Genomic DNA, 22513 nt, shown 5'->3' on the forward strand with positions numbered 1-22513 from the left:
ACAGGCGAAGTGGCTTTCACTAGGAATAAGTGCTTTTTGTCTTTTCACTTGCCCTCTTTGAGAACTTATGCGTCTTTTGATGCCACATTGCGAGAATTCTTCATTTTAACGTTCATTTTTTAGACTCTTGAACTATAGCTGCGAGTGAAGAAAAAATTCAATTTGAAGCTCAGCCGGTTAAAAGAGCACTTAAATTGAAGTCCTAGCAAATTTTGTTTAGTCAAGTTGGCTAGAGTAGTGTACTCACCTATGCTTGCAAATTTGAATCCCCCTTCTCGTAGTTTAAATTAAATTAAATAGAGTATTGCAGTTAAATAAATAAAAAATTGAAGCCCTAAGGGATGGACATAGATGAACACAAATGAAGACATTACTAGAATATAAAACATAAGTCTGGGGTGCTACGAAAGCAGTTCAAGGACGACATAGATGAACAACGCTAAGAAAGACATCATGCACTAGAACATAAAACATAAAATTATCTCTAACTTACGACAAGGCAAAGGACATTCAAAAGAGAAATACAAAACAAGTTTTGATCCACATTCATAGGATGATAGTTCAAAGGAGCCCCTCAAATAGCTCAACTCACAGCTGAAGAGACAAGTTAGGCTGCTGAGAGTCCACCAGCCAGGGCAGAAGAGGTTCAGGAGTAGGCTCCTTTTGGTACCATTGAGTTGAAGCTCTTTCATGGCTACCAAATGCATTGTACAAGGGAGGAGGCTTCACTATTCCCTGAACCGCCAGTGACTCCACCCCTTGTTCTCTCCTCATAAACATGTCACTCTTTGCCAATGCACTATGATCCTCACCAAGCTTCAGTTTCATGCTGGGAAAGCTACTCATTTCTTGCACACCTTGCGCCGCATTGGGACTGTTAATTTGAGGCATGAGCTGACCTGCCTGTGTAGGGTTAGCCATATAGTTATTCTTTTGAGGAAGCTGACCTGCATGAAAAGAGTTAGCTGCATAGTTGCTACTCAGTTGCGTGTCGAAACCATTGAAGGAAGTTGTTGTCTGGATCAAACTTGACAGCTCTGGAGTGGGTGAAGGCAAGTAAGATGATGTCCTGAGGTAGGTGTTGGTATTTGACATGATCTCTTGCAGCCTCGACTGATTCAATGCAGTCCTAGACATCCGAGCTTGCGGAAGCTGCTGCAGGTTTCCTACATTGTTACGTTCTGCTAGCATATCCAGAGTCCTAAACTTTGTGCTGTTTCCCTCAGGACCACCCAAATCTCTAACAACGCGAATGTGCGACTCCAACTGAACGTTGCTGTTCTGATTTTGATGAGGCCTGCCTTCCATTTTGCTCTCGTGAAGTCTTATACCATTGGTAAGGCTAGGGGAGTCCATGATTTTGTTTATATCAATACCTATCCGTTCCGGGAAAGCTTTTTTGTAAGTACGTCCTTCCTCATGTGCCTTCCCTTTCGGGTCAATGAGATTACCCTTCATGTCTATTCTGGATGTGTCGGGTGCATTCATGTTTCCCTTGTAAGCACCCTCATTGATGCTTAGGCTGGCTCTAACCGGGGCATATCCTTGTGCAGAAGCATCACCAAGAAAATAAGGAACATTCACTTCCTTTGGCAAGTTATACAGGGAATTATGTTGCATTTGAGTCATTTGAGAACTATTAACACCAATAGGATGGCCAAGTGCCGGTGATGCAGATAGGGCAAAAGCAGGATAATTTTGGTTCTGAAATGGAGGGGTTGCCTGAGGCTGACAATTCTGAGCTGCAACTAGACTTTCTAATTTCTTCTTAGCAACCATTTGAGCTGTTGGCCCCAAATTTTTAATAAACCGCATGAGACTTTCTTTGTATCCTAATCCAGCATCAATCTACATTGTCAAGAAGAAGCAACCAAGTTATATATATAATTATTTATACTTATATATCAACTTTGCCCAAACCAGTATATAATCTCAAAGTAAAAACATTTTTCAAACACTTCCATAAAGTTCTATGAGAACAACTGAATACAGACAGGCTATCACAATCTTCGGTCATGGAACAAATTGCATGCCAAATAAAAGTCCTTTTCTGTGTGCATATGAAACATATCGTGCAGAAGTTACGAAAAATCTTGTGTGTAAAAAACTAACTTGCTGTACTTCCTTATGCAGGTGAGGTTATATCATAGTAACTTACATGAACAAGTGATTTGTTGGGTGCATTGTAGACAGCTGAGATTAAAGATTCATTCTCTTTGGAAGGCGTACAATAAGTGTAACGCCTCTGCGCTCCGGCTAAATTTGAGTCCATACCATCTCTCAATCCTGTCCAAAGCAAGGGAAAAGAAAACCAGGTTAGCTTCCTTTTCCATCCATAAAAATGCATGAAGGTAGAAACATTCTTCGAATTCTGCCTGTTCTAGTTATCTTCTAATCAGTAGTCTCTAAGCCATTGCAATACTTACCAGGATTTGGATCTGCTTGTTTTTCTCTTCTGAGGGATGAGCCACACAAGCGCCATGGTTTGCCAGTTGGTTCAAGAAACTTTGGCTTCCCAGTTGGTTCAAGAAACTTTGAGCGTATATCTCCACCATGCCCATGAGGGCAGAGTATTTCATGGAAGTAATATTTTAACAGAAAACGTATTCGATCACATCTCAGAGTTCTGAAAAGTTCGTCGGCTAGATCTTTTATACCTTGAGCCTGGTAAGAAAAATAAGATTTTCATGGTAGTTTATATTACCAAAAAAAAAAAAAAAAAAAAAACGATGAAAAGGAAGAAGTAAATAAATTAACCTACCTCTTGGTAATATATGGTGGCTTCTGCGTTAAAGTGAATTGCATTTTTGGGTATCAGCAGCACATCACGCTGTTAATTCAAAGGAAAAAGTTCATAATTTCGCCAATTACACATGCAACTCGGTGCAATTCAAAACATAAGATGATGTGGTAATTTTTTCCGGTTTCTGAAAGACACCGGATACTAAGGAGAGTTGAAAATGGTGCAACACAAACTGCAACAAGAAGAAGAAGAGGAAAGAATATGAAAGGAGGAAGAGTGTTTGTTTCGGCACGAACCTTGAATTGTTGCAGGGTTGCATACATTTCTGCATGAAGTTTATCTCTCACGGTGCCAAAATCCATTGGATTTTTTATGATTGCGTAATAGGTTTTTACCTTGGAAACCAAGAAACATATTGTTGTTTTCTGATTAGAAAGATGAAAAAAAAATGTGAGAAAAATTTGGCAACAAGTATAGAACTAACCTTGTTAGGGTCAACAGGCTGAGCAAATGCATCATGTGTGTCCCTCCTATGTAAAGCAGAAAGATTAGGATAAAAAAAACATATCGTATGTAAATAATCGACGTCCTTGAGTAATTTTTCAAGTAGTAATTCAAGCATTGCAGAAGAGGGAAAAAAAATTGTGCACACACCTCTGTAATGTATTAAGGATGTACTCGCAGACTTGTTTCACCGACAATGGCGTAGATAACAGTTGTTCTGCAACATGAACAATAACTACGTTACTGCATTCGGAAATCTTGAATTAAACAAACATCTATGTTAGAAATAAGAGGCTCACTGATCTTGATTGCATCGACATCATGTATTCGGTCTTCAAAATCCCGCATGCAACGGCAAATGAGAAGGGAAGGATTACCGAGCTGCAACTTATGGTAAGGACCCTGCAGCTGAAAGAAGCATCAAAGATAAACTAGAGTTTCAATTTACATATGCACATATATACATTAGTTTTTCACTTAAACGGACATTGTTCCTCTCTAACTATCCGTATTATATTGTTAAGGTGTCGATATCGTTGGCAATAAGTACCAACATGTTATTGATACACTATCGACAATATCAATACGAAGAATATATGTAAATACATAATGCAAGAGTAGGGCAGGGACAGAACGACCTGTTGAGAGGATAGAACTACATCGTCAAGTTTTTTGCGCTTTCGGCCCCTCTTGGCACCAGAAGCTGCTGTTTTTGCTGCAACGGGTGTCTGACCATTCTCTCTACGGACTTTGTCTTTGGATTTGGAGATTTCCTTGTTCTTCTTAACCTCCTTCAATGCCAATATTCGGGCACTCTTCCTTCTCCCTTCAACTAGTTCACTTCCCTCCCATATTTCCATCTCTGGATTGCACCATATACATTTTAATTTCAACCCACGTTTGTAATATAGAAAATGCACACAAAAAAGGGTCGGTTACAAACTTTTAATCAAAAATAGAACCGGAGGCTCACTAAACTTATAATAATGTCGGACATAATCCACGATTCAGTGTTCTCGAGTTTCATTTTTGATTAAAGGTTTGTAATTAGTTTATGTATGTAATACGCTTCTAATTTTCTGTTACTATTCCCATATCAGCTTTTATAAGAAATTTTACTTTCTATGTTACTCTCTTTAAAATAAATCTATAAAAAAGGAACAAAGAAAGAACATGAAAACTTACCTGAAGTAAAGTTTGAAGCAAAAGTAAATTAGGACGTAATAGAAAAGGAAATTTTTTTAGGGAGTTTTAACGAAAAGCCCGCGGTACTATTCACTTTAACGACAAACTACATTTTTACACTAAGAAGTCAATCATGTTACTATTCACTTTACCCTTTATTTTGTCCTTACCGTTAAAACTAAAAGTTTTCAAGCTTTTTTTATTAGTTTTTTTTTTTTTTTTTTTTTTTTTTTTTTTTTACCGTTGTTGTGTGGAATGGAGGGAGGAAAACAACAAATGAATATTTTGGGACATTTTAGTTCTCTGAGATTGACATAACTTCTCATTTTGATCAATAACATTAAAAATCGATAGAAGTGATCTCTGAATTTGTCCACCGTAAATCATTTTGTTTCTTCCGTGAAAAATATTTTATTCTCCTCGTTAAGTAGAGGCGTTGATTTGACAAAAATATCCATAAAAAGGTGGTCATGTGGTCATTCACGTGACAATTCGACAAAGATATTGATAAATTTTTTCGGAATGACCAAAATAATTTATGGTGTACAAACTCAGGGATCACTTTTATCGAATCTTAGGGACCAAAATGAAGAATTATATCAATCTCAAAAACTATTTTAACTATAAAACCGTACCTAAGTGCAAAATACCAATTCATTTGTAACGGACGCTCCCACATCAGCATCAGCACCAAGATATTTTACCAAAATATTTTACAGCTCATCACCGATGATGTCACTTTCGTTGCTAGTTTTACCACAAAGAGAAGGTTGGCAAGGTGAAAATATTTTGCTTTTTTAAAACAATGTCTTGAAACAAACTTCCTTTTGATGAAAAGTAGAAATAGAAATTTTTACCGCGATGTTTTATTGACAAAAAGCATTTCGTCAGTGTTTGACATACATTTAGATTGTAAAAGTCCTTTTCAGATTTTAATTAAATTTCAACGTACTTCCAACAAAAGCGTTTAGACATAATAGTAAGTTTTGGAAAATTGCCCCCTAAACAAAGAGAGAAGGTTTGCAAGGTAAAACTATTTCTGTTATTATTTTTTTTGCCAAAACAATAACGGCTTGAAGCAAATTTCCTTGTCATGAAAAGTAGAACTTGAAATTTTTACCATGATAATTTATTGAAACAACCGCAACTCTTGATTTCTAGAGGTATCTGCTTGGAAGTGTTTTCAGAAAAGCTAAAAACGCCTTGAAATTACAGAAAAAAATTAAAAATAAAAAAAAAAATCTCAGACAACTTTTGATAGAAAAAGTCCAGTGTTTCCGAATAATAAAAGCACTTTTAAAATAACATTTAAGACTTTAATTCAAATTTGAACGTGCATCTAGCAAAAATGCTTGTTCTTAGAAGTGCTTCATGAAGAAGCACTTCCTCAATTGTAAGCTCGTTTTCAAACTCCTACATTGAGGATCCATTGTTAACATGTACATGCGAAAGGAGAGGAGAATAAGGATGAAAGCTACACAGGCCAAATGGAAGTCTTCCTTTTCCTCCCCTTTTCCTCCTTTTGCAGCACAAGTACATTTTTGTATCTTCCAAATTTGAAGCAAGAATGGTTAAAGGATACAGGAAAATGAAAAATTACTGAAATTAAAGTAAGAAAAATAACACGGGACCGGAAAACCCCGCCAACCGAACCTTAGAAGCTCGAAACAAAGATGTTACGAACAACCGGGTAAAAATGCAGCTATGTACAGAATCTGTATAGAAGGAAAGGTAGATTGGAGCAAAGAAAAGAGAACAAACCTTATGAGAGAGCCAATGCAGCACTTGAGATAACAGCAAATGGGAAAGTGCAGGTAAAATTACCAAATGAACACTCACAGCCCTAGAACTCTTTCAAATCTGGCAAAATTCTCATCACATAACATGCATTCAAACCACTCTCAGACTCAAGTGATCAAGAACTTCTATACAGATGAATTTATACACCGGGCACTTTTGTCTGTGCTCGGGGTAGGTGGTCAGGCAAGCGTTACATGCAACGATTATTTTGACAACTGTGCGATGAACAAACTCGACTTCTACAAGTGCCAGTATCTTCCTAATCTGTTCAACATGCAATTGTTACGCCAGATTTGGCAAAACACTATTTACGTTACACAATGTCGCTATTGATACGACAAAAGAATAACGTAAGCAAAATTACCTTTCACTCCACAAACGCAATAAAGAACCATAAATTCGCACAATGCTAGGCGCAATTTGCGCGAAAAAGAAGAAGATACATGTGTAAACACAAATTGCCAAAATGATTTACATCTTGTGCATGGATGGATAGAACTAAAAGCACAAAGCCAAACTCTATTGTTTACAAATAGTGCACAAGTGATACAATGGAGAACTCTGACTAACAAATGGAACGGAAAAAATTCCACAATCCTTCCTAAAATGATGTATACAAGTGAACTGAATTCAATCCTGAGCAGCAAGGATATAGTTAAGAAGCTGTTTCGGGTATCACTAAGCTAATTTACACAAAATTTCTTCCGATGATCATAGGCTGCAAAGGTAACAGCGCATGCTTCTCAAAGCTAAACTGGCTACTGTACAATTTATCAGAAGGAACCAAGCAGTACTACATACCTTACATTGTGCTTGAAACTTATTGTCAAGTGAAGACCAAAGAAGAACCGTATGGCAAAATACAAATGCCATTTATTGATTTTTCAAGCGTGCGCGAGATCCTTGCTTAAACCCAAGTGCATCCTCATGTATACTAATCCAACGTATCTATAAGTTGGTTATCCAAGGTGGCTAAGAAAGTACTGCAAGACTGACAAAAAAAATACAGCTACTTAAGCCACTCTTTCTTATTTTGGTAGGGAGAGAGGGGCGGAGGAATAGGAACAAGGTCATGCCCCCAATTTAACGGTGGAATCAAGTGCATCAATTGTGTTATTTTGCTGTCCCCAGAGCTGTGCATATCGTCCTGCCTTAGACAATAGAACATCATGGGATCCCTGCTCAACTACTTTCCCGTTCTCCAGAACTATTATCTGAGATTTTGTTCGAAAAGAGAGGAGTAAGATAAAAGGAATACGGAAAGATATAGCAATGTACAAAAGGAATATGAAAATATAAAGGAATTGTAGGACAGAGGGTAGCGCAACAATGACTTTGATAACAAGACATTTATGCCTTGTTTGGTGACTAGGATTGGGAAGCTCACTAGATTTCAATAAATGTTGAATGAAGTGGATGCCCACTTGCATAGTTTTTCAAATTGAAGGTAAGAGAAGGATTAATTGTGAAAACTTATTCCTCCTAATCCATCTTCTACCTGCACTTGGACAAACTATTCAAGTGAGCATCTACTGTTGAATGCTTTTTCATTCAACATTCATCAAATCTAGCGAGTTATCCAATGCAAGCCAGTTGTAGACATCAAACGAGGCCTTAATAGCTTAAGAGTTCAATAGTTTAAAAGGTATGACAAAACTGCAACTCATATAACACTCTTTCATGCCCACGAACCAAACTTAAGTATGAATTACAGAGTCTAAGATGTTAAGGTGAAAAAGATATAAAAATGCAGGAGAATCCACACATAGGTGAAAGAATGCTTACCTCATCGCACTGCATTGCAGTGGTTAGCCTATGGGCAATGAAAACTGATGTTCGATTAGTTATGCTTACCTCATTGCACTGCATTGCAGTGGTTAGCCTATGGGCAATGAAAACTGATGTTCGATTAGTTGCCAAGGACTTCAATGCGGTTAATATTTCTGCTTCTGTGGTGCTATCTAGTGCACTTGTAGCTTCATCACATAAACTGTGGATGTCAAATAAAAAGAACATCATAAAATAGTCAGCCTACTTTCTCCTTAAAGGATTAGAGCAAGAATAAAAAGAACAAAAAATTATGGATAAAAAAGAATGGTTACAGAATTGGAGGTGCTTTCAAGAATGCACGAGCCAGTGCCACACGCTGTTTCTCACCACCACTTAACTGCACAGAATTATTATCAAAATTTTCAGAATTCAATAGTTCCACCAAGAAGGATTAACAAACAGCTGTGTATTCCTTTTCCCCCCCTTTTTCTGTCAGCATGTTACAAAGTCAACAATAATAAGCAATTTAAAAAAAAAACTACAAAAAACTGACTTTGCAGGAGGTAGATGTACTGCAGAAAAGTAAACTCATGTAGTACCCTAACCCAACCTAACCCTCAGAGAGGGATGTTTATTCCATGACTACAGCAAACAAATTAGATAGCATCAGTCTTCTCACCTTGAGCCCTCGTTCCCCTACGACAGTAGAATACTTGTCAGGGAACTTCATGATAGTGTCATGTATTGCTGCACGTCGAGCTGCATCATAAACCTAAACAAAAATAATTATTTAGGCCAAGAAATAGCACCGTAGATTAAACGATAAGCTTTTCAAAGAAAAATAAAATAAAAGAGATAATCATCCATCTTATACCTCTTCTTTTGGTGCTGAAAGATTACCATAATGAATGTTGTGAAATATTGTGTCATTGAATAGTACCTGCCAAACACAAAATATTTCCTTATTAGGTTGTTACTACTTAAGACCAGCAAGATCCTGCATAGCCACCTCAGAGTTTTCTGTAGTACCTACTAAAACCAGAAACAAAACAAAATTGAAGTTGCTTATTTGGACTTACTGTATCTTGGGGCACAACACCAATGGACTTCCGTAGACTCTCAAGTGTTACATCCTGAATATCTTGACCATCTATCTTTATCTGTCAATGGCAAACTTGTTATGAGAAAGGGAGGAATGTGACAATGTCCATTTGAATTGTGAAATACAATTTATTAAAACCTCTTAACTCAACCCTTGCTTGGTCATCTCTAATCAAGTCATAATTCAATTCAATTCCTTGTTTAGTTACATAGATTGTTATTTTTCAGGGAATATTTATGTTCTTCCCTTTAATAATTCAATCCTTAGTCATCCCTAGGTGTGTTACACCAAGCTGTTTCCTGATACCTAGCAGATTAAAAATTTTAAACAGCTTAAAGCATGTTTTGAGCTTACGAGTAGATTGATGGCAAGTTCTTACTAGTACTATCATCATCATAAACTTTGTCTAAATGATTAGAAATTGCAAACAGCATAAAAACTTTCAGCAATGACAATAAGCAAGGCAAAATCTAACAAGTGGCAACCACTCGCTACTTGAACCATCAGCATCAGACTCCACCACTAAGATAACACCGCATGCTTTGTAAATAAAGTCCATATTGTACCAACAGGAAAATCTAACAGAAAACAGAATTAGTTTGCTTACACTTCCAGAATGGGTGTCAAAGAACCTGAAGAGCAATCTGAGAATGGTGGACTTGCCTGCAAGCAAATGCAAATTCAATACATACATGAACCCATGCTATTGAGTAAAAACAAAAATACGCTGTACCATGCAAAAGTGATAAAAATAAAAGAAATAAATATGCATGGGCATCACTTGCTTATCCTAATAATTGCCAGGCTAACATCAAGCAATAGCAGCAGAACTATCGTAGAACCATGTCACAAAGGAAGCACACAAACCATAAACATATAGAATTTCATGTTGAACATTAAATTATATCAATGAGGAAAGGAACATTGTATCAAGAGATTATCCCCTTACCACTTCCGCTGGTTCCAACGATGGCCACACTCTTTCCAGCAGGTACAACAAATGATATTCCATCAAGAATCTTTCTTTCTGTCAGGTAACTGCATAAATGGAAAAAAAGGAAATATAGTGCATCAGCAACGGATCATATAAACAATACACTTATAATAATATCACACGCAAATCTGGGACATAAAGATCACGTCTATCTTCCAAGGAACCCTTTACATCATCATGCTTGGTCGCTAACTATTTCGACTACTCTACATGTACAGGATGATATATCAATGACAGAACAGCCAGAGAGAGAAATGCCGGCTCAGAGAAAAGGCAAGCAAAGCCTTCACTCCCACCCAATTTAAGCCTTCTTCTGAGATCCAATTCTTTTAAACACCCAAAATTATAATAATAGAAGGATAGAAAGATAGAAGGAGAAGCATACACCACCTGAAGTGTACATTGTCAAACTGAATGCTTCCCCCGCGTAACTCCAGAGGCTTTGCATCAGCTTTGTCACCAATTTCAGCCTTTTCCTACGGTAGTAATGAAAACAAAAGTACGAGTTAAAACAAGAAAAAGGTATTAGAAACTGAAAAATTGCCATCTCACCAATGTACAGGATAACAAATCTCAAAATAACGTTAACGGCAAACAAAATCTCTCTCATTCTTATAAAAGTTTTAAGTTCCAAAATTAAAAAAATAAGAGTTGTATATATTTCCTTCTTTTTTCTTCATTAACAAGGCTTGAAAATAGAAAGAGCATAGATTTTGTCCATTATAAGATAGATTTTCTTATAGTGAAAAAGTGAATAAAATTAAAGAAAAAGAGAAACACTCTATACATCAACTAAAAGCCAACTTGCAAGTAAACTGTGAAGTTCCTTCATTTACCTCCAGTAACTGAAACATAGATTTCATGTCAACCAGACTCTGTATAGTCTCACGATAAACACTACCAAGGAAATTGAGTGGAAGCGAGAGCTGGAATAGAAGTCCATTCACCATGACCTGTATATTGATTCAACCATAATTTGAATTACCTTTTTTTTAACAATAATTTGAATTACCATTTTTTTTAACAATAATTTGAATTACCATTAGAGAATCACTTCGCAACAAAAAAATTTCAAAATCTAAGTCGGCATCTCAAGGAAAATTACCAAATCACCAACTGTCATATTGCCACTCATAATACCATTTGAACATAACACCATAGCAGTTGATAGAGCCGTGCTAAATATAATATTTTGGCCGAAATTCAGAAAAGCCAGACTGCGTTGTGTTTTTAAAGCAGCATCCTCATACCCTGAAAGATAAAATAACGGCAAGCAACAGAAGAAGCATTAAGAAACCATGAAAATAAGATTTTAGGGTATATGAGTGCGAGCTCAATTTAAACTCAGAAAAAAACCTACTATTATTAGTGCAAGCAAACCAAAAATATTTCAGGGAGGAACAAACATGTCCAATACCATGTGAACAAATACCCCACAAAGCACATTCAGTAAAAGCAAAATAAAAGTCGGCTTGGTGGAATGCCACCTGAGATTACCATGCAAACCCATAAATGCATGAAACAGAAGGAAGCATCAAGGTTGGTTCAGGAAATAATTTTCTTGATAAGGAAGCAAGCAGCGCATATGTATGTCGTGAATAAGTACATGTTTATGCCTAACTTCAAAATAATTTGACATTTTATGACTTTAAGTTTATCAGAAAGACTAATAGCAGCTTTTACATTTTGTGTACCATGAACTAGTGGGTTTAATTCATATTAGTTTCCAGACCAATGCTAATTCAGGAAAAAAAAAAAAAAAACTTACTCTTTAAGTACTCATCATATTTGGTGGCTTCAAAAGATTCATTATTGAAATATTTCACGGTCTGTAGAAAGAAAACAGCTTCAGATGATGAAACCACAGAACATCAACTTGTGCATAAAGTGAGTAGAAGCCATACAAAGTACATCATGTTACCTCATAATTTATAAGTGAATCGATTGCCCTTGTACTAGCATCATTATCAGCCTTATTCATGGCCTTTCTAAACTTAGTCCTCCACTGTAAAGGCAAGAAAATCATTTACAAAAAGTTCATAAACCAAAAGCTATCAGCATATCGATAGACAGGATAAGGCGATGAAGTGCAAGATATTCTAGAAATATATCAATATGGCATTATATGCATGTATGAATAGAAAAGTACATACCAATACAGACCACTAATAAGAGAAAAAAGGTGTGACCAACAAGGAACGGAAATTAGAGCATCCCCAAGGGGACTCTTCATATTTAGTTAAAATAACTAAAAAGTCATTTTAGCTAGCCACTTTTGTATTGTTACTCCAACCCTGCTCCCGACTTTAAGTAGTCATGAATGTTTCTAAATTTTTTCTCTCTCCAGAATATTCAAAACGAAGAAGTTTGCTTGCTAATTATTATTAAAATATTAGATAGCAAGTCACTAGGAATCACTTTCTCTCCCTCATATTTATAAGATCGTAGAGGTTGAGTAATTTTTAGGGGCAAATAGCCAGTAGTATGATGGGGGCATCTTTTATGAAACTGCTCTATATTTTAGCTATGGAAATTTCATTAGCTAGTCCTTTGTAGATGCTCTAAGAGACTGGAAAAAATTCCACAATTCATTCCAGAGACTCTAAGCAAACGATTGACAAGAGACACAATACCTGTGTGACAGTCAATGTAAATGCGACATATGCAGCAACTGATAGTGAAGTTATCCATGCAAAAGGTGCTCCAAATTTGTAAGCCAGTATACCTGAAACCATAGATATCTGGAAGGGTACATGTCAAATCAGTTGAATTTGTTCAGAAACTTAGTAATGTAGTTCTGTCATATATACAAAGCGAGTGGAACCTCAACCTTCGTACAAATAACAGCACAAACTCCAGTGTCTTTATACATGTCAACAAGCTTGACAATAACCAAAGGTACAGATCATACCTCTAAGATGGTAGGTACAACGTTGAACACCATAGACGAGAGAATAAAATTTATTGCACGGCTACCACGGTCAATTATTCTATTTAGTGCACCGGTTTCTCGACTGAAATTACATTAGACAAGGGATAACGCAATTGTAAGCATGCAACTAATAGCTCAAAATATCAACTTTATTGAAAAGCTGTTATTATAAACTAAAGCACAATATCTCCCCTAAGGACAACTAAATTCTCACCCCACCTCTACAACTAATTCATACATTCTTAAAAAAACATGGAAAGTAATAGATATGGATACCTAAGATGATATCGAAGACCAAGGTCGTGCAGATGAGAAAAGACCTGCAAAATGTTTAAATTGCATTTGTCACGGAAAATTTTAGGATATAAAGCATCTAACTTCTTAGAGTAATCCAAGCATGCTATATATGTAACCAACAAAGGATACATTTTGGAGAACGCTACTTTCATACCTTCCTAGATACCGATCGGATTGTTCGCAGCGCTACCTTAGAAAACACGGCAGTCCGCAATTCTGCAACGATATTTGCGCAAAATTTTAGATATAAACAACAACCCAGTTCCAAATTCACGTATATAAACATGTTACTGAAGCATGAATATCCAAAGAAAATGGTATGAGCAAGCAATTACTTCATGCGTAGTAGTACCGTTGAAAGCAGAAGCACAAGTACGTGCAATCCCATATCCAATCAAAACGGAAGCCGGGGTTGCAAAAAGCGCCAACTGGGTCGAATTGGCTGCTGTGAAAGAAGCCAGAGCAGTGGCATTGCCAGTAGCCGAGCTCAACCAATCAACAGCAAGCTTGAAAAGGAAGGGCACCTGCACATTGAGGACCTTCGCTCCAACCAAGAACCCCAACGCAGCAATGACCCTGAGGCGGAACTCATAGTTGTCTTTCATCCACAAGTAACTGGCTAGAGTTCGGAAAATCTGCACATTCGTAATCTGTTCGACGGAATTCCCTTTAGAAACTCTAGGAGTCGGGTTGTTCTTGTCCGGCAAAGTGGAGAACAATGACCGCCCGTCCGGCGGAGAAGGGGTGGATGTGGCATCGGCGATGAAGGCGTTGATGCGGAAAGGGAATATTGATGCTGTGCGGACGGGGTTCGAAGTCAAAGGCTTTGGGAGACGAATTGGGCTGCCGTGGAAGGCGGTTCTGGCGGGGAAGGCGGTTGAATTGAAGCTCCGGTGGGGTTTGTGGTGGAGGAGAAGCCCGCCGACTCTGTACCACTTCGACGCGGTGGAACCCAGCATTCTTCTTCTTGTTGTTGCTTGGACCCAACAAGGTTATTTCATTGGGACAATCTGAAAACCCTAAATTGGGAAAACTTTGAATTGGGAGGGGATTTACGGAGGGAGGGAAGGATGAATCAGGACGGAAAAGAAGGGAAGGAGGGAGGAAGTCAAGGTTGATTCCTTAATGATTCTCTGTGTTATAAGCCAATGTTCTAAAATTTTTACTTGCTGGGAGTATTTGGGTATGGTGTGGTTGCCGGGCCAAGGAAAGTGGTGTGAGCCCCATGGCGATTGGGGGTGCACATGTTAGAAAGCATCAAGGAATCAGTCTCGTTTGTAAGTATTTTTGAAATGATCCAAGAAGTATTTCTAAAGAAAATATTTTTAAGTTTTAAAAAGATGTAAATGTTTCTGATAAGAAATGTCAGTTATATGCTTCTTGTATGAATCACTTCCAATTGTATTTTCAAGATTCACACTTGCATTTTTAGTGATGATTGATTCAAAAACCATTTTCATTAAAAGTATTTTTAGTCATTTTAAAAGAAATTTCAAATAAGTCAGTAGGGATTGTTTGATAACCATAGCGAATCAAAATATCTTGCATGTGATTATAACGGGTTAAGCTACTCTCTATATTATAAATTGATTTAAGATAAAATCTAAAATCTGAACTTTACCAAATAAGATTATCTTAGTTGATCTTGAGATTCAACAAATTAATAATTTTATAGTGAAACATTGATGGAATGGATCTTGCTTCTGAAGTTCATGAAATCAATATTTTATTGTATGTTACAATAACTTACATTTTACTCATTTTTAAGTAACCAAGTATTTTTTCTTTTTATTTTAATTTTTGTCAAACATAATAGAAGAAAGAGTTGTGAATTCTTATCTTTGTTGTCCACCATACAAACGCATTGTCTTCGCATTACTTCCCGCTATTGGCATTATCTCCCACACCATCACTACCTTTCTTTCAAGTTAGAATATGGCAGCTGCAAGCTGCTTCAAGCATGGAACAATACTTCCCGTCTCCGCGAATCTCCGGCACAAGCAGCCACCGCCTCGAAGCAGCTTCATCGGAAACAATGAGCTGAAGGGAAACATAAGCATGATGCTATTGATGGGATTGAGTGGGGGACATGGAAATGGTAAGGGATCCAAGAGGGCTGGGATGATAAGGTGTGGGAGAGGGATAGAGGACTTCATAGGAGGGGACTTGGTGAGGTTTGATCTTGGCCGTTGGCTTTCTGACGTGGAAGAGCACAAGGCCCTCGCCGTCTACTCTCCCCACGAGGGAGGGTACGAGGGCCGCTACCTTAACCGCCTGACTTACCAAGGTTACTATTTCCTCGACCTTAGCGCGCGAGGGCTTGGTGATCCTGAGACCACCCTCACCAAGGTTCACCCTGTTTGTCCGGTGAGTTCAGATATCTAATATGTTATGTTATCAAATTGTTAGTCGTCATCTAGCCTTTCATTTTGTTTTTCTTATTCAACTGTTGTTGGAAAGTAGCCTCATCTAGGGAAGCAGCCCATATCAAGATGGTACTTTCCACCAGAGGTGGATTACAGGCTTGCCGCTCTGCCTCCAAAAGCCAAAGGCCTTGTAGTCTGGATCATTGAAGCCAAGGTATTTACTCTTGCAGATAAAAGCAGAGTGCGAAAATCACTTTCCAAAGAAAAATCGGAATATAATCACTCTAATGTTGTCCCATGTACTTCAGGTTCTGTCGAAGGCTGAATTGCAGTTTCTTGCTCTGCTTCCCACGCTACGTCCCAAAGTGAGGGTCATCGCCGAGTGTGGAAACTGGTAATGCCAAATGCCCTTTTGTCCTGGATGTTTAGGTGTTCATGCCTACTTTCATAGCATAGATCATCTTACGATTATGTCAAAAAACCGATACATTGGCAGGAGGAAATTTGTGTGGAAGCCACTCAAAGAAATTTCGGGACTAACTGCTAACGAGGCATGAGAACAAGAGCAAAAGACAATCGATGAATTCAAGTCGCTCTCATCCTGCACTTACCGTTGTTTAGCAGCGCTGCATTTTGTTTATCCATGGAACAAGAAATACGCTAAGAGTTTTCACTATTGCCGTTGTTTATCGGCGCTGCTTTTTCCCCGATCACATGTCAAAGTGTACATCGTTTCATCCAAACATTGTAATCAATCCGCGTTCATCCGACATACAATTTTGACCATGTAATCAGTCTACCGCATGACATGAAAGTGAAACCAAACAAGCATCTGTATTGCATTGCACTGATGACATAAACTATGTTTCCCAAGGATCAAGGAATCAAGTAAATATGGTAACGTTGCCCGATAACATTACATTCACCAAAACATATACAGCATTTCTCATACCAGCGCTAACAAACGCTACTCTGTCGCTGGAGTTAACCTACTTCACAACACTATACATAGATTTCAAAGTGCTCAACTTCAATCTCCTCTAAGTTATCAGTCTCCCATTTTCCCTAAGAAGGGAAAAATAGAGGATGTTTCGAACTGTACAAGTCAGAATCTAAATTCTCCTCTTCCCACGTCTTCCTGAGTCTAAATCAACTAGCCTTGATGATGAATGAGTAGGCAACTGGGCAGATAGACCAATAGATTCTGGAATGTCAAGACTGTCACTCATGGATGGGCCCATGTTTGCACGATTGATGTCAAACCCATGAAATTGTTGTACTTCAACCTTCACTTGTTCAATCTGCAAGTTATATGTACAAGAGAAATGATCAGCGAGTGCCCCGTATTGAAAGATTAAATCATCGTTCAGATGCCCTCACTAGTTCAATATGGTAAATGGATGAATGTGCATCTGCAAGTCTCTTTTGCAGTTCATCCGCCCTTTTCTTCTGGAACTCAAGATTCTCCAATTCATGTCCCTTTTCGCCTAACTCTTGATACAAAGCTACCATAAAAATAGCATGTATCAGCAGAATAAATCCAATGAAGATTCCAGTTAAAATCTACTCAATTGAGTTAGTTAAATGATGAAATCTGACATGCTTTACTAATATGCAGAAGAATGACCTAAAATACAACCGTAAACATTAAATTTCTTCCGGTTACAAAATATTTGTTCCAAAACTCTGATACATGAATGCAGAACATGGTCATGTATACAAATTTGGAACCATTAGAAAATATCACATAGCATTGCAAGTAAAAGGATAAACGTGAATTTGATCAGTCCAGTCAGTGCATACCACAACCTAGAGTGTGGCAGGGCTCTCTGTTGCACTAATGGAGAAACTAGATTGTCTGTTCTATATAATGAGCCAAAAGGAACATATATACCTGTCAGAATAGAGAGCACTGATATCTGTGCTGGGATATCGGAAAGTTTCTTTGCCAATGTTAAGGATGATCTCAAGATCTCTCTGGCTTGTCCAGGATCATGAAGAGCTAGTGCCAAACTCCCAAGGATGGTCAAATACTGTGAAACAAGCTGAAGGTTCCCCAAATGTGTATGTGTCAACTGCAAACCTTTGGCAAGTTGATTTCTGCACCAAAATGAGATTTAGTAGAGAGTCAATATTGTAAAAAATTCAAGTATCATATCCGTTATCACGATTAGCTGGATTTATAAGTTTATGTACACAAGAACTAAAACAAAGAGTAAGCAAAAAGCAGAGCCTGGAGGACTTGGTTTCCATAGTAGTAGTTTGTGCTCCTCTTTGTCCGTATGGTTGGATCTGCAGGGTTAACCCTGTGGGTCTCCTAGAAACCAGGATTCAGCTAGACAGCAAATATTCATCACTTCATAGTTTGAAGGATAATGGTGCACTTTTCTTAGATAGCATTTCAAGGAGTGAATTAATTAACAATATATAGAGTTGAAGAAAAATTTGATACATCACTTGAAAATATTATCCAATATTAAGATAGAAACAATTGAAACATCAATAACATTATAAATATGACATGTTCAACTCGTATAAATGCTTTAGGAAATAAAATGGACTCGGTCTAAATGACTAAGGAAACAGAGTAGACAGATTAATCTCCACACAGCAGTCAAATTCAAAACTTTTCCGACTTTAAAACAACAGTTTAAAATCTATAATGCCAACCGCAGAAGATGATAAAGGACTTGAATGTACCTTGCTTCCTGTAGATCTTGTTGCTTCATCAATAAAAGACCATAGGCAAAAAGAGCACTGGTTTTCTCTCGAACTCCAACAAATGAGTCCATCATTCTGTAAACAGGTCCAATCAAGTCAAGTGCCTGCATCCAAACATCTGTTCAGCAATGGGAAAATCCAAAGAAAAAAAAAAATGAAAACTACGTGCAATCAAATACTAAATTTAAAAAAAAATATAAAAGCAACAGAACAGAAATTACAGAAAACCTTTCACCTGTGTAGATGATTCCGAATCACCAATGCAGATGTAGGAGACAGCTGCATAAATTTGGCAGATAGCTTGCATTGATTTGCTCTCTGTCAGCTGCTCATACACAACACATGTAACACATAGTTTAGATGCCAAGGGAAATTACGTCCATATGTCTCATTTGTTTTGTTTACCTTTTACCAAACAGAATGAAATCTAACAAACATGGTAGAGGACACAAATTAGCATATTGCTCTCTCATTGTAAAAACAATAAAACCTTTAATTTTTGGCTAGTGATATATGGCAGATACTGAAGTTCAAGAAATATTTACCTTTGCAGCTTCAATGTAATGGAAAGCTGCTTCATGATAACAGCCAACAGCATGAGCATACTGCCCCCTGAGCATTTCGATGATGCTCTCACATGTCTGTAAAATTGTTGGGAAGCGCATAAACCAATTTTTCATCTGTACCAATGCCTGCAAGGTGCACGTACATTGATTTGACCATACTCATTACATGCAGTCACCTTGAGATTAAGAATACACACAAGTATGTCTTGAGACATGCACTTACCTCTTGTGCTTCTACAAATTCGGATCGCGTCAACTCCATAGCCACTTTGTTTTCAAGAAACTGCATTAGTAGCGTCAAATACACACCAGCCATCCAGATAGCAGAGTGTTGCAAATTCACCTCTGCTCAGAAAATTTTACGAAAGGTTGCTTTAACAATGTTCAAACAAAAATAAAAGCAACGTAACCATGTTATTATAGCCACCTCAAAGTGAACTTACCTCTCACACCATCAGTTATTCCAAGCTTCACAAGTTCCTCTGAAAAGAAAAAGGAAAGGAATAAAAAACCAAAATAATTCAAGTTAAAGTGTGTATCACCATCAGTCAGAGGCTCATAGAATGACATGTTAATCCCCCTCCCGCCCTCCCTTCCCACAAAAATAAAAGGAGTAAAAAGAAAACCTTGGATGGTTTGAATTCCGGATTGTATACGCTTTCCAGAGTCCTTAAAATTTCCTTTTGGACGACTCAACGCAACCACCATAAGATCAACAAGAGCATAAACCGCACTTTTTGGTAGCCATTCCCCATCAAGAGGAGGCGGTGCTAGCTCAAGCTTATCTCCATATGTTCGTTTCATATTTCCAAAATACGCTGGTTCCAGGGAACCTGGGGCAGTTGAACTCCATGTTGAAAGACTAGAGAGCTGGTGTTGAAGCCGAGCCTGTTTTTCAGACAATGCTGACCTCTCCCTGTGGTGTAGATCAAACCGGGAAAGACTCTGATTTACAGCATTGAGTTCCCTTCCCAGCTGCTGCACATGCTGCATTTGCTGCAAATCAGCCTTCATAGCAGCATCCAATCTTTCTACATGTGCTCCAGCATTCTTGTAGTCACATATCCGGAGTCGATAAAATATGTGCAGCAGTTCATTATAGAAGAGTAAACCAAGGCATTGTTGCCTCTTTTATGGGTGTAACCAAGCAAGAACGAGGTAAAAGTAAAACAAGCAACCGTTATCAGCATTATGGAAAGTATGAATTAGAACAAGCAATGTAGAAAACTATTAAGACGGCAAGATGGGAACATACTTTCTGCGGGTCTAAGGACTCCCACACTTCATTGCATTTGGTAACAGCTCGCTCAACGGTACTCTCATCATCCCATTGCATTAGGTGTACATGAAGGATAGAAGTTGCAAAGAACATCTAAATCCAAAATGAGTAAATTAAGCCATGAAATTAACCTACAAGTAATGTTATCTTGTCAGACAGTTTCGTTTACCTGTAACTCGGGATAATATATTTCGGCAGCGCAAACAAAACCGGCCTCCAAGGCGGAGATAGAACTCCGGTAATCCCCTTCGATGATCAGAGCATTTGCAAGCTGAGAATTGAAGTTGCAAGACCATAACTTGACCGTAATTCTTCAACAACAACACCAATCATAACAACACCAATATGAGATTTTAAGTTCCAAATACTTGAACAAAAACAACAATTACAAAAACGAAACGTCAAAAACTAAAAACGAAATGGGTATCAAAAGGGGTCGGAAAATTAAGCATTAAAAGTAGCGAAATTGAAGGCTACTGGCACTGCTACTACATACTCGTGGCCGGCGGAAGCGGAAAGCTCGAGGGCTTTGTGGAGGATCTGCTTCTGAGGCGGAATGGCGCCGACGAGGTGGTAGCACTGGCTGAGGAGGCTGTAGGCGCGGCACTTGAGGTCGAAGCAGGAAGGGATGGACTTGAGGAGCAGTTGAGCTCGCTCCAGGTGCGACTTGGCGTGGTTGACGTTGTGCGAGTGCTTCAGGAGCAGGGTGGCGATACGGAGGCGCGTTTTGACTTCGACGATGGGGAAAAACGACACGTCGCTTTGGCATATGGCTTCCAGGCACTTCACCGCCTTCCCGATCTCCCCTTTCTGCTCCTGGTGGTCCGCCAACGCCCACAGCCCCTCCGCCACCGCTTCCATATCTCTCTCTCTCTCTCTCTCTCTTAATTTTAACTAATTGAGTAATTTCATGGAGAAGATCGGGAATTTGCTGGGAATTTGGGAGCGAGAAGCACGGAGTTGCAGAGTTATGGACAGTTTGCGTTCAGAAGTCAAACGACATTACCAATCCGGCGGTCCAGAGTCCCTCGCTTTTTTTGGTGCGTATCTGAAGCATACGGCAGGTCGTTTACATTGCGGAGCATTCCGTCCCATCTATGAAGATTCGATAATGGATAATACGAAAAATGAATGAATCAGATTCAAAATAAAAAGTTTGTATGATAGTAAAAATCAAATTTAATAGTTAAAATATTTGTAGCATTGAATGATACTGTCTTACCTGGGCTTTGTAAAGTTTGGCTATACAAGTGTGTTTATCCATGTGCGCACATTTTCAAAATTTTCTCAAAAGCTAGATAAATTGTGTGTAAAATATAATCTCCTCACAAAGTGGAATGAATACCCTAGTGGGTGGGGGGAGAATGACTTATATGAAATCAGTTCACTAACACGTAGTGTCTCCTATTCAGTAATACATTATCATTGAAATTTTTTTCTCCACATCTCAATGTATTAAGTTGTTTTCGGTTGTGGGAGGGGTTGGGTGAGGTGACAAGGAATTCAAACTCAATGCATAAAAAAAAGTATGGATAATGTCAGTGAGACCAGATTTTTTAATCCAAATAAGCAAACCAAATGATATAGTTGTTGATGATTGAATTATTACTCAAGCGATGATTACCGTGCTTATTTCTTATTGGTAACACATCATTTGATTTGCAAATTTAATTTAAAATTTTGGTCTTCCTAATATATCAAAAAGGTATATCTACTTTATTTAACTTGGCTACGCTCACATCTGTAACTCTTTAGGCTTTAGGTATCAGTTAGTTAAGGTATCAAATATGCATTGTCAAGGTTAGCAGATCAACAAATAAAGCGTCACGGAGATTTGCACCTCCAAATTCACAACCTTCCAAGTAGGGGTGGGTTCAAAAAACCGAAAACTGAAAAAAATCGATAACCGAACCGGACCGAACCGCAAAAAACCCGAACCGAAATTGTCAAACCGAACCGAACCGAATCTGACCAGTTCGGTTTCAGTTTTTGAGGCTCGAAAACCGAACCGAACCGATATATATATATATATATATATATAATTTTTTTGAATATTTATAAATAGTTTAGTCATACAATCATAACAAAACAGACCTGTTGCTAAGTTGGTTTCAGTGAAACTTTACAAGCTGGAGGCATGGGTTTGAACCCTCATGCCTCCAGGATTTGTGAGATTATTTTTAATTTTTTAATCTTTTTAACAAAACCCTTAACAACGCTGCCGGTGTAAGTTGTAACCTTAACCTTCCTCCTC

General features: G+C 38.0%; 4 protein-coding genes across 7 annotated transcripts; 1 reads left to right on the top strand and 3 right to left on the bottom strand.

The window, feature by feature from the left end:
* Positions 1-352: 352 nt before the first annotated feature.
* On the bottom strand, positions 353-6345 carry LOC148698259 (uncharacterized). Of its 2 annotated transcripts, XM_088691604.1 has the most exons (10): positions 6194-6345; positions 3886-4109; positions 3547-3655; positions 3398-3464; positions 3228-3273; positions 3040-3138; positions 2762-2830; positions 2427-2664; positions 2159-2286; positions 353-1848 (listed from the first exon to the last, which is right to left on the bottom strand). In XM_088691604.1, the coding sequence occupies exons 2-10, from the start codon at positions 4105-4107 to the stop codon at positions 589-591; spliced, it is 2238 nt and encodes a 745-aa protein (XP_088547730.1). In that variant the 5' UTR covers positions 4108-4109; positions 6194-6345; the 3' UTR covers positions 353-588. The 2 variants fall into 2 exon arrangements, with proteins under 2 accessions (XP_088547730.1, XP_088547731.1); XM_088691605.1 differs by lacking the exon at positions 6194-6345 and having other exon boundaries at positions 3886-4222.
* A 335-nt stretch (positions 6346-6680) lies between these two features.
* On the bottom strand, positions 6681-14495 carry LOC137715939 (ABC transporter B family member 25, mitochondrial). Of its 2 annotated transcripts, none has more exons than XM_068455302.2 (18): positions 13680-14495; positions 13482-13543; positions 13307-13350; positions 13010-13112; positions 12732-12839; positions 12020-12103; positions 11867-11927; positions 11204-11349; positions 10935-11051; positions 10489-10574; positions 10054-10142; positions 9712-9767; positions 9082-9162; positions 8877-8942; positions 8682-8774; positions 8335-8399; positions 8087-8222; positions 6681-7446 (listed from the first exon to the last, which is right to left on the bottom strand). In XM_068455302.2, the coding sequence occupies exons 1-18, from the start codon at positions 14284-14286 to the stop codon at positions 7303-7305; spliced, it is 2148 nt and encodes a 715-aa protein (XP_068311403.2). In that variant the 5' UTR covers positions 14287-14495; the 3' UTR covers positions 6681-7302. The 2 variants fall into 2 exon arrangements, with proteins under 2 accessions (XP_068311403.2, XP_088547732.1); XM_088691606.1 differs by having other exon boundaries at positions 8018-8222.
* Positions 14496-14649: 154 nt separating this feature from the next.
* On the top strand, positions 14650-16470 carry LOC137715867 (NAD(P)H-quinone oxidoreductase subunit N, chloroplastic). Its single transcript, XM_068455219.2, has 4 exons — positions 14650-15694; positions 15791-15907; positions 16002-16087; positions 16190-16470. The coding sequence occupies exons 1-4, from the start codon at positions 15263-15265 to the stop codon at positions 16248-16250; spliced, it is 696 nt and encodes a 231-aa protein (XP_068311320.1). The 5' UTR covers positions 14650-15262; the 3' UTR covers positions 16251-16470.
* Positions 16471-16508: 38 nt separating this feature from the next.
* Positions 16509-21403, bottom strand: LOC137715866 (Tetratricopeptide repeat (TPR)-like superfamily protein). Of its 2 annotated transcripts, XM_068455217.2 has the most exons (12): positions 20756-21403; positions 20429-20570; positions 20236-20352; positions 19607-20108; positions 19424-19462; positions 19204-19325; positions 18960-19106; positions 18650-18739; positions 18394-18518; positions 17588-17793; positions 17074-17198; positions 16509-16994 (listed from the first exon to the last, which is right to left on the bottom strand). In XM_068455217.2, the coding sequence occupies exons 1-12, from the start codon at positions 21118-21120 to the stop codon at positions 16806-16808; spliced, it is 2169 nt and encodes a 722-aa protein (XP_068311318.2). In that variant the 5' UTR covers positions 21121-21403; the 3' UTR covers positions 16509-16805. The 2 variants fall into 2 exon arrangements, with proteins under 2 accessions (XP_068311318.2, XP_088547734.1); XM_088691608.1 differs by lacking the exons at positions 16509-16994; positions 17074-17198; positions 17588-17793 and adding an exon at positions 17800-18010 and having other exon boundaries at positions 20756-21358.
* Positions 21404-22513: the final 1110 nt, after the last annotated feature.

The sequence above is a fragment of the Pyrus communis genome, chromosome 3 (genome assembly GCF_041283825.1).
Source record: "Pyrus communis isolate YQ-2024b chromosome 3, ASM4128382v1, whole genome shotgun sequence".
NCBI lineage: Eukaryota > Viridiplantae > Streptophyta > Magnoliopsida > Rosales > Rosaceae > Pyrus > Pyrus communis.

Excerpts from the sequence above, each read along its gene's own strand:
- LOC137715939 (XM_088691606.1), bottom strand. The coding sequence starts at position 14,286 with ATGCTGGGTTCCACCGCGTCGAAGTGGTACAGAGTCGGCGGGCTTCTC. Across the intron at positions 11,350-11,866 it reads ATATGATGAGTACTTAAAGA|GGTATGAGGATGCTGCTTTA; the intron begins GTAAGTTTTTTT and ends TTTATCTTTCAG. Across the intron at positions 9,768-10,053 it reads CGTTGGAACCAGCGGAAGTG|GCAAGTCCACCATTCTCAGA; the intron begins GTAAGGGGATAA and ends ATTTGCTTGCAG.
- LOC148698259 (XM_088691604.1), bottom strand. The coding sequence starts at position 4,107 with ATGGAAATATGGGAGGGAAGTGAACTAGTTGAAGGGAGAAGGAAGAGT. Across the intron at positions 3,465-3,546 it reads TGTCGATGCAATCAAGATCA|AACAACTGTTATCTACGCCA; the intron begins GTGAGCCTCTTA and ends TTCATGTTGCAG. Across the intron at positions 3,139-3,227 it reads AGCCTGTTGACCCTAACAAG|GTAAAAACCTATTACGCAAT; the intron begins GTTAGTTCTATA and ends TTGGTTTCCAAG.
- LOC137715867 (XM_068455219.2), top strand. The coding sequence starts at position 15,263 with ATGGCAGCTGCAAGCTGCTTCAAGCATGGAACAATACTTCCCGTCTCC. Across the intron at positions 15,695-15,790 it reads AGGTTCACCCTGTTTGTCCG|CCTCATCTAGGGAAGCAGCC; the intron begins GTGAGTTCAGAT and ends GTTGGAAAGTAG. Across the intron at positions 15,908-16,001 it reads TCTGGATCATTGAAGCCAAG|GTTCTGTCGAAGGCTGAATT; the intron begins GTATTTACTCTT and ends CATGTACTTCAG.
- LOC137715866 (XM_068455217.2), bottom strand. The coding sequence starts at position 21,120 with ATGGAAGCGGTGGCGGAGGGGCTGTGGGCGTTGGCGGACCACCAGGAG. Across the intron at positions 20,353-20,428 it reads TATATTATCCCGAGTTACAG|ATGTTCTTTGCAACTTCTAT; the intron begins GTAAACGAAACT and ends TTTTGGATTTAG. Across the intron at positions 19,463-19,606 it reads CGGAATTCAAACCATCCAAG|AGGAACTTGTGAAGCTTGGA; the intron begins GTTTTCTTTTTA and ends TTTTCTTTTCAG.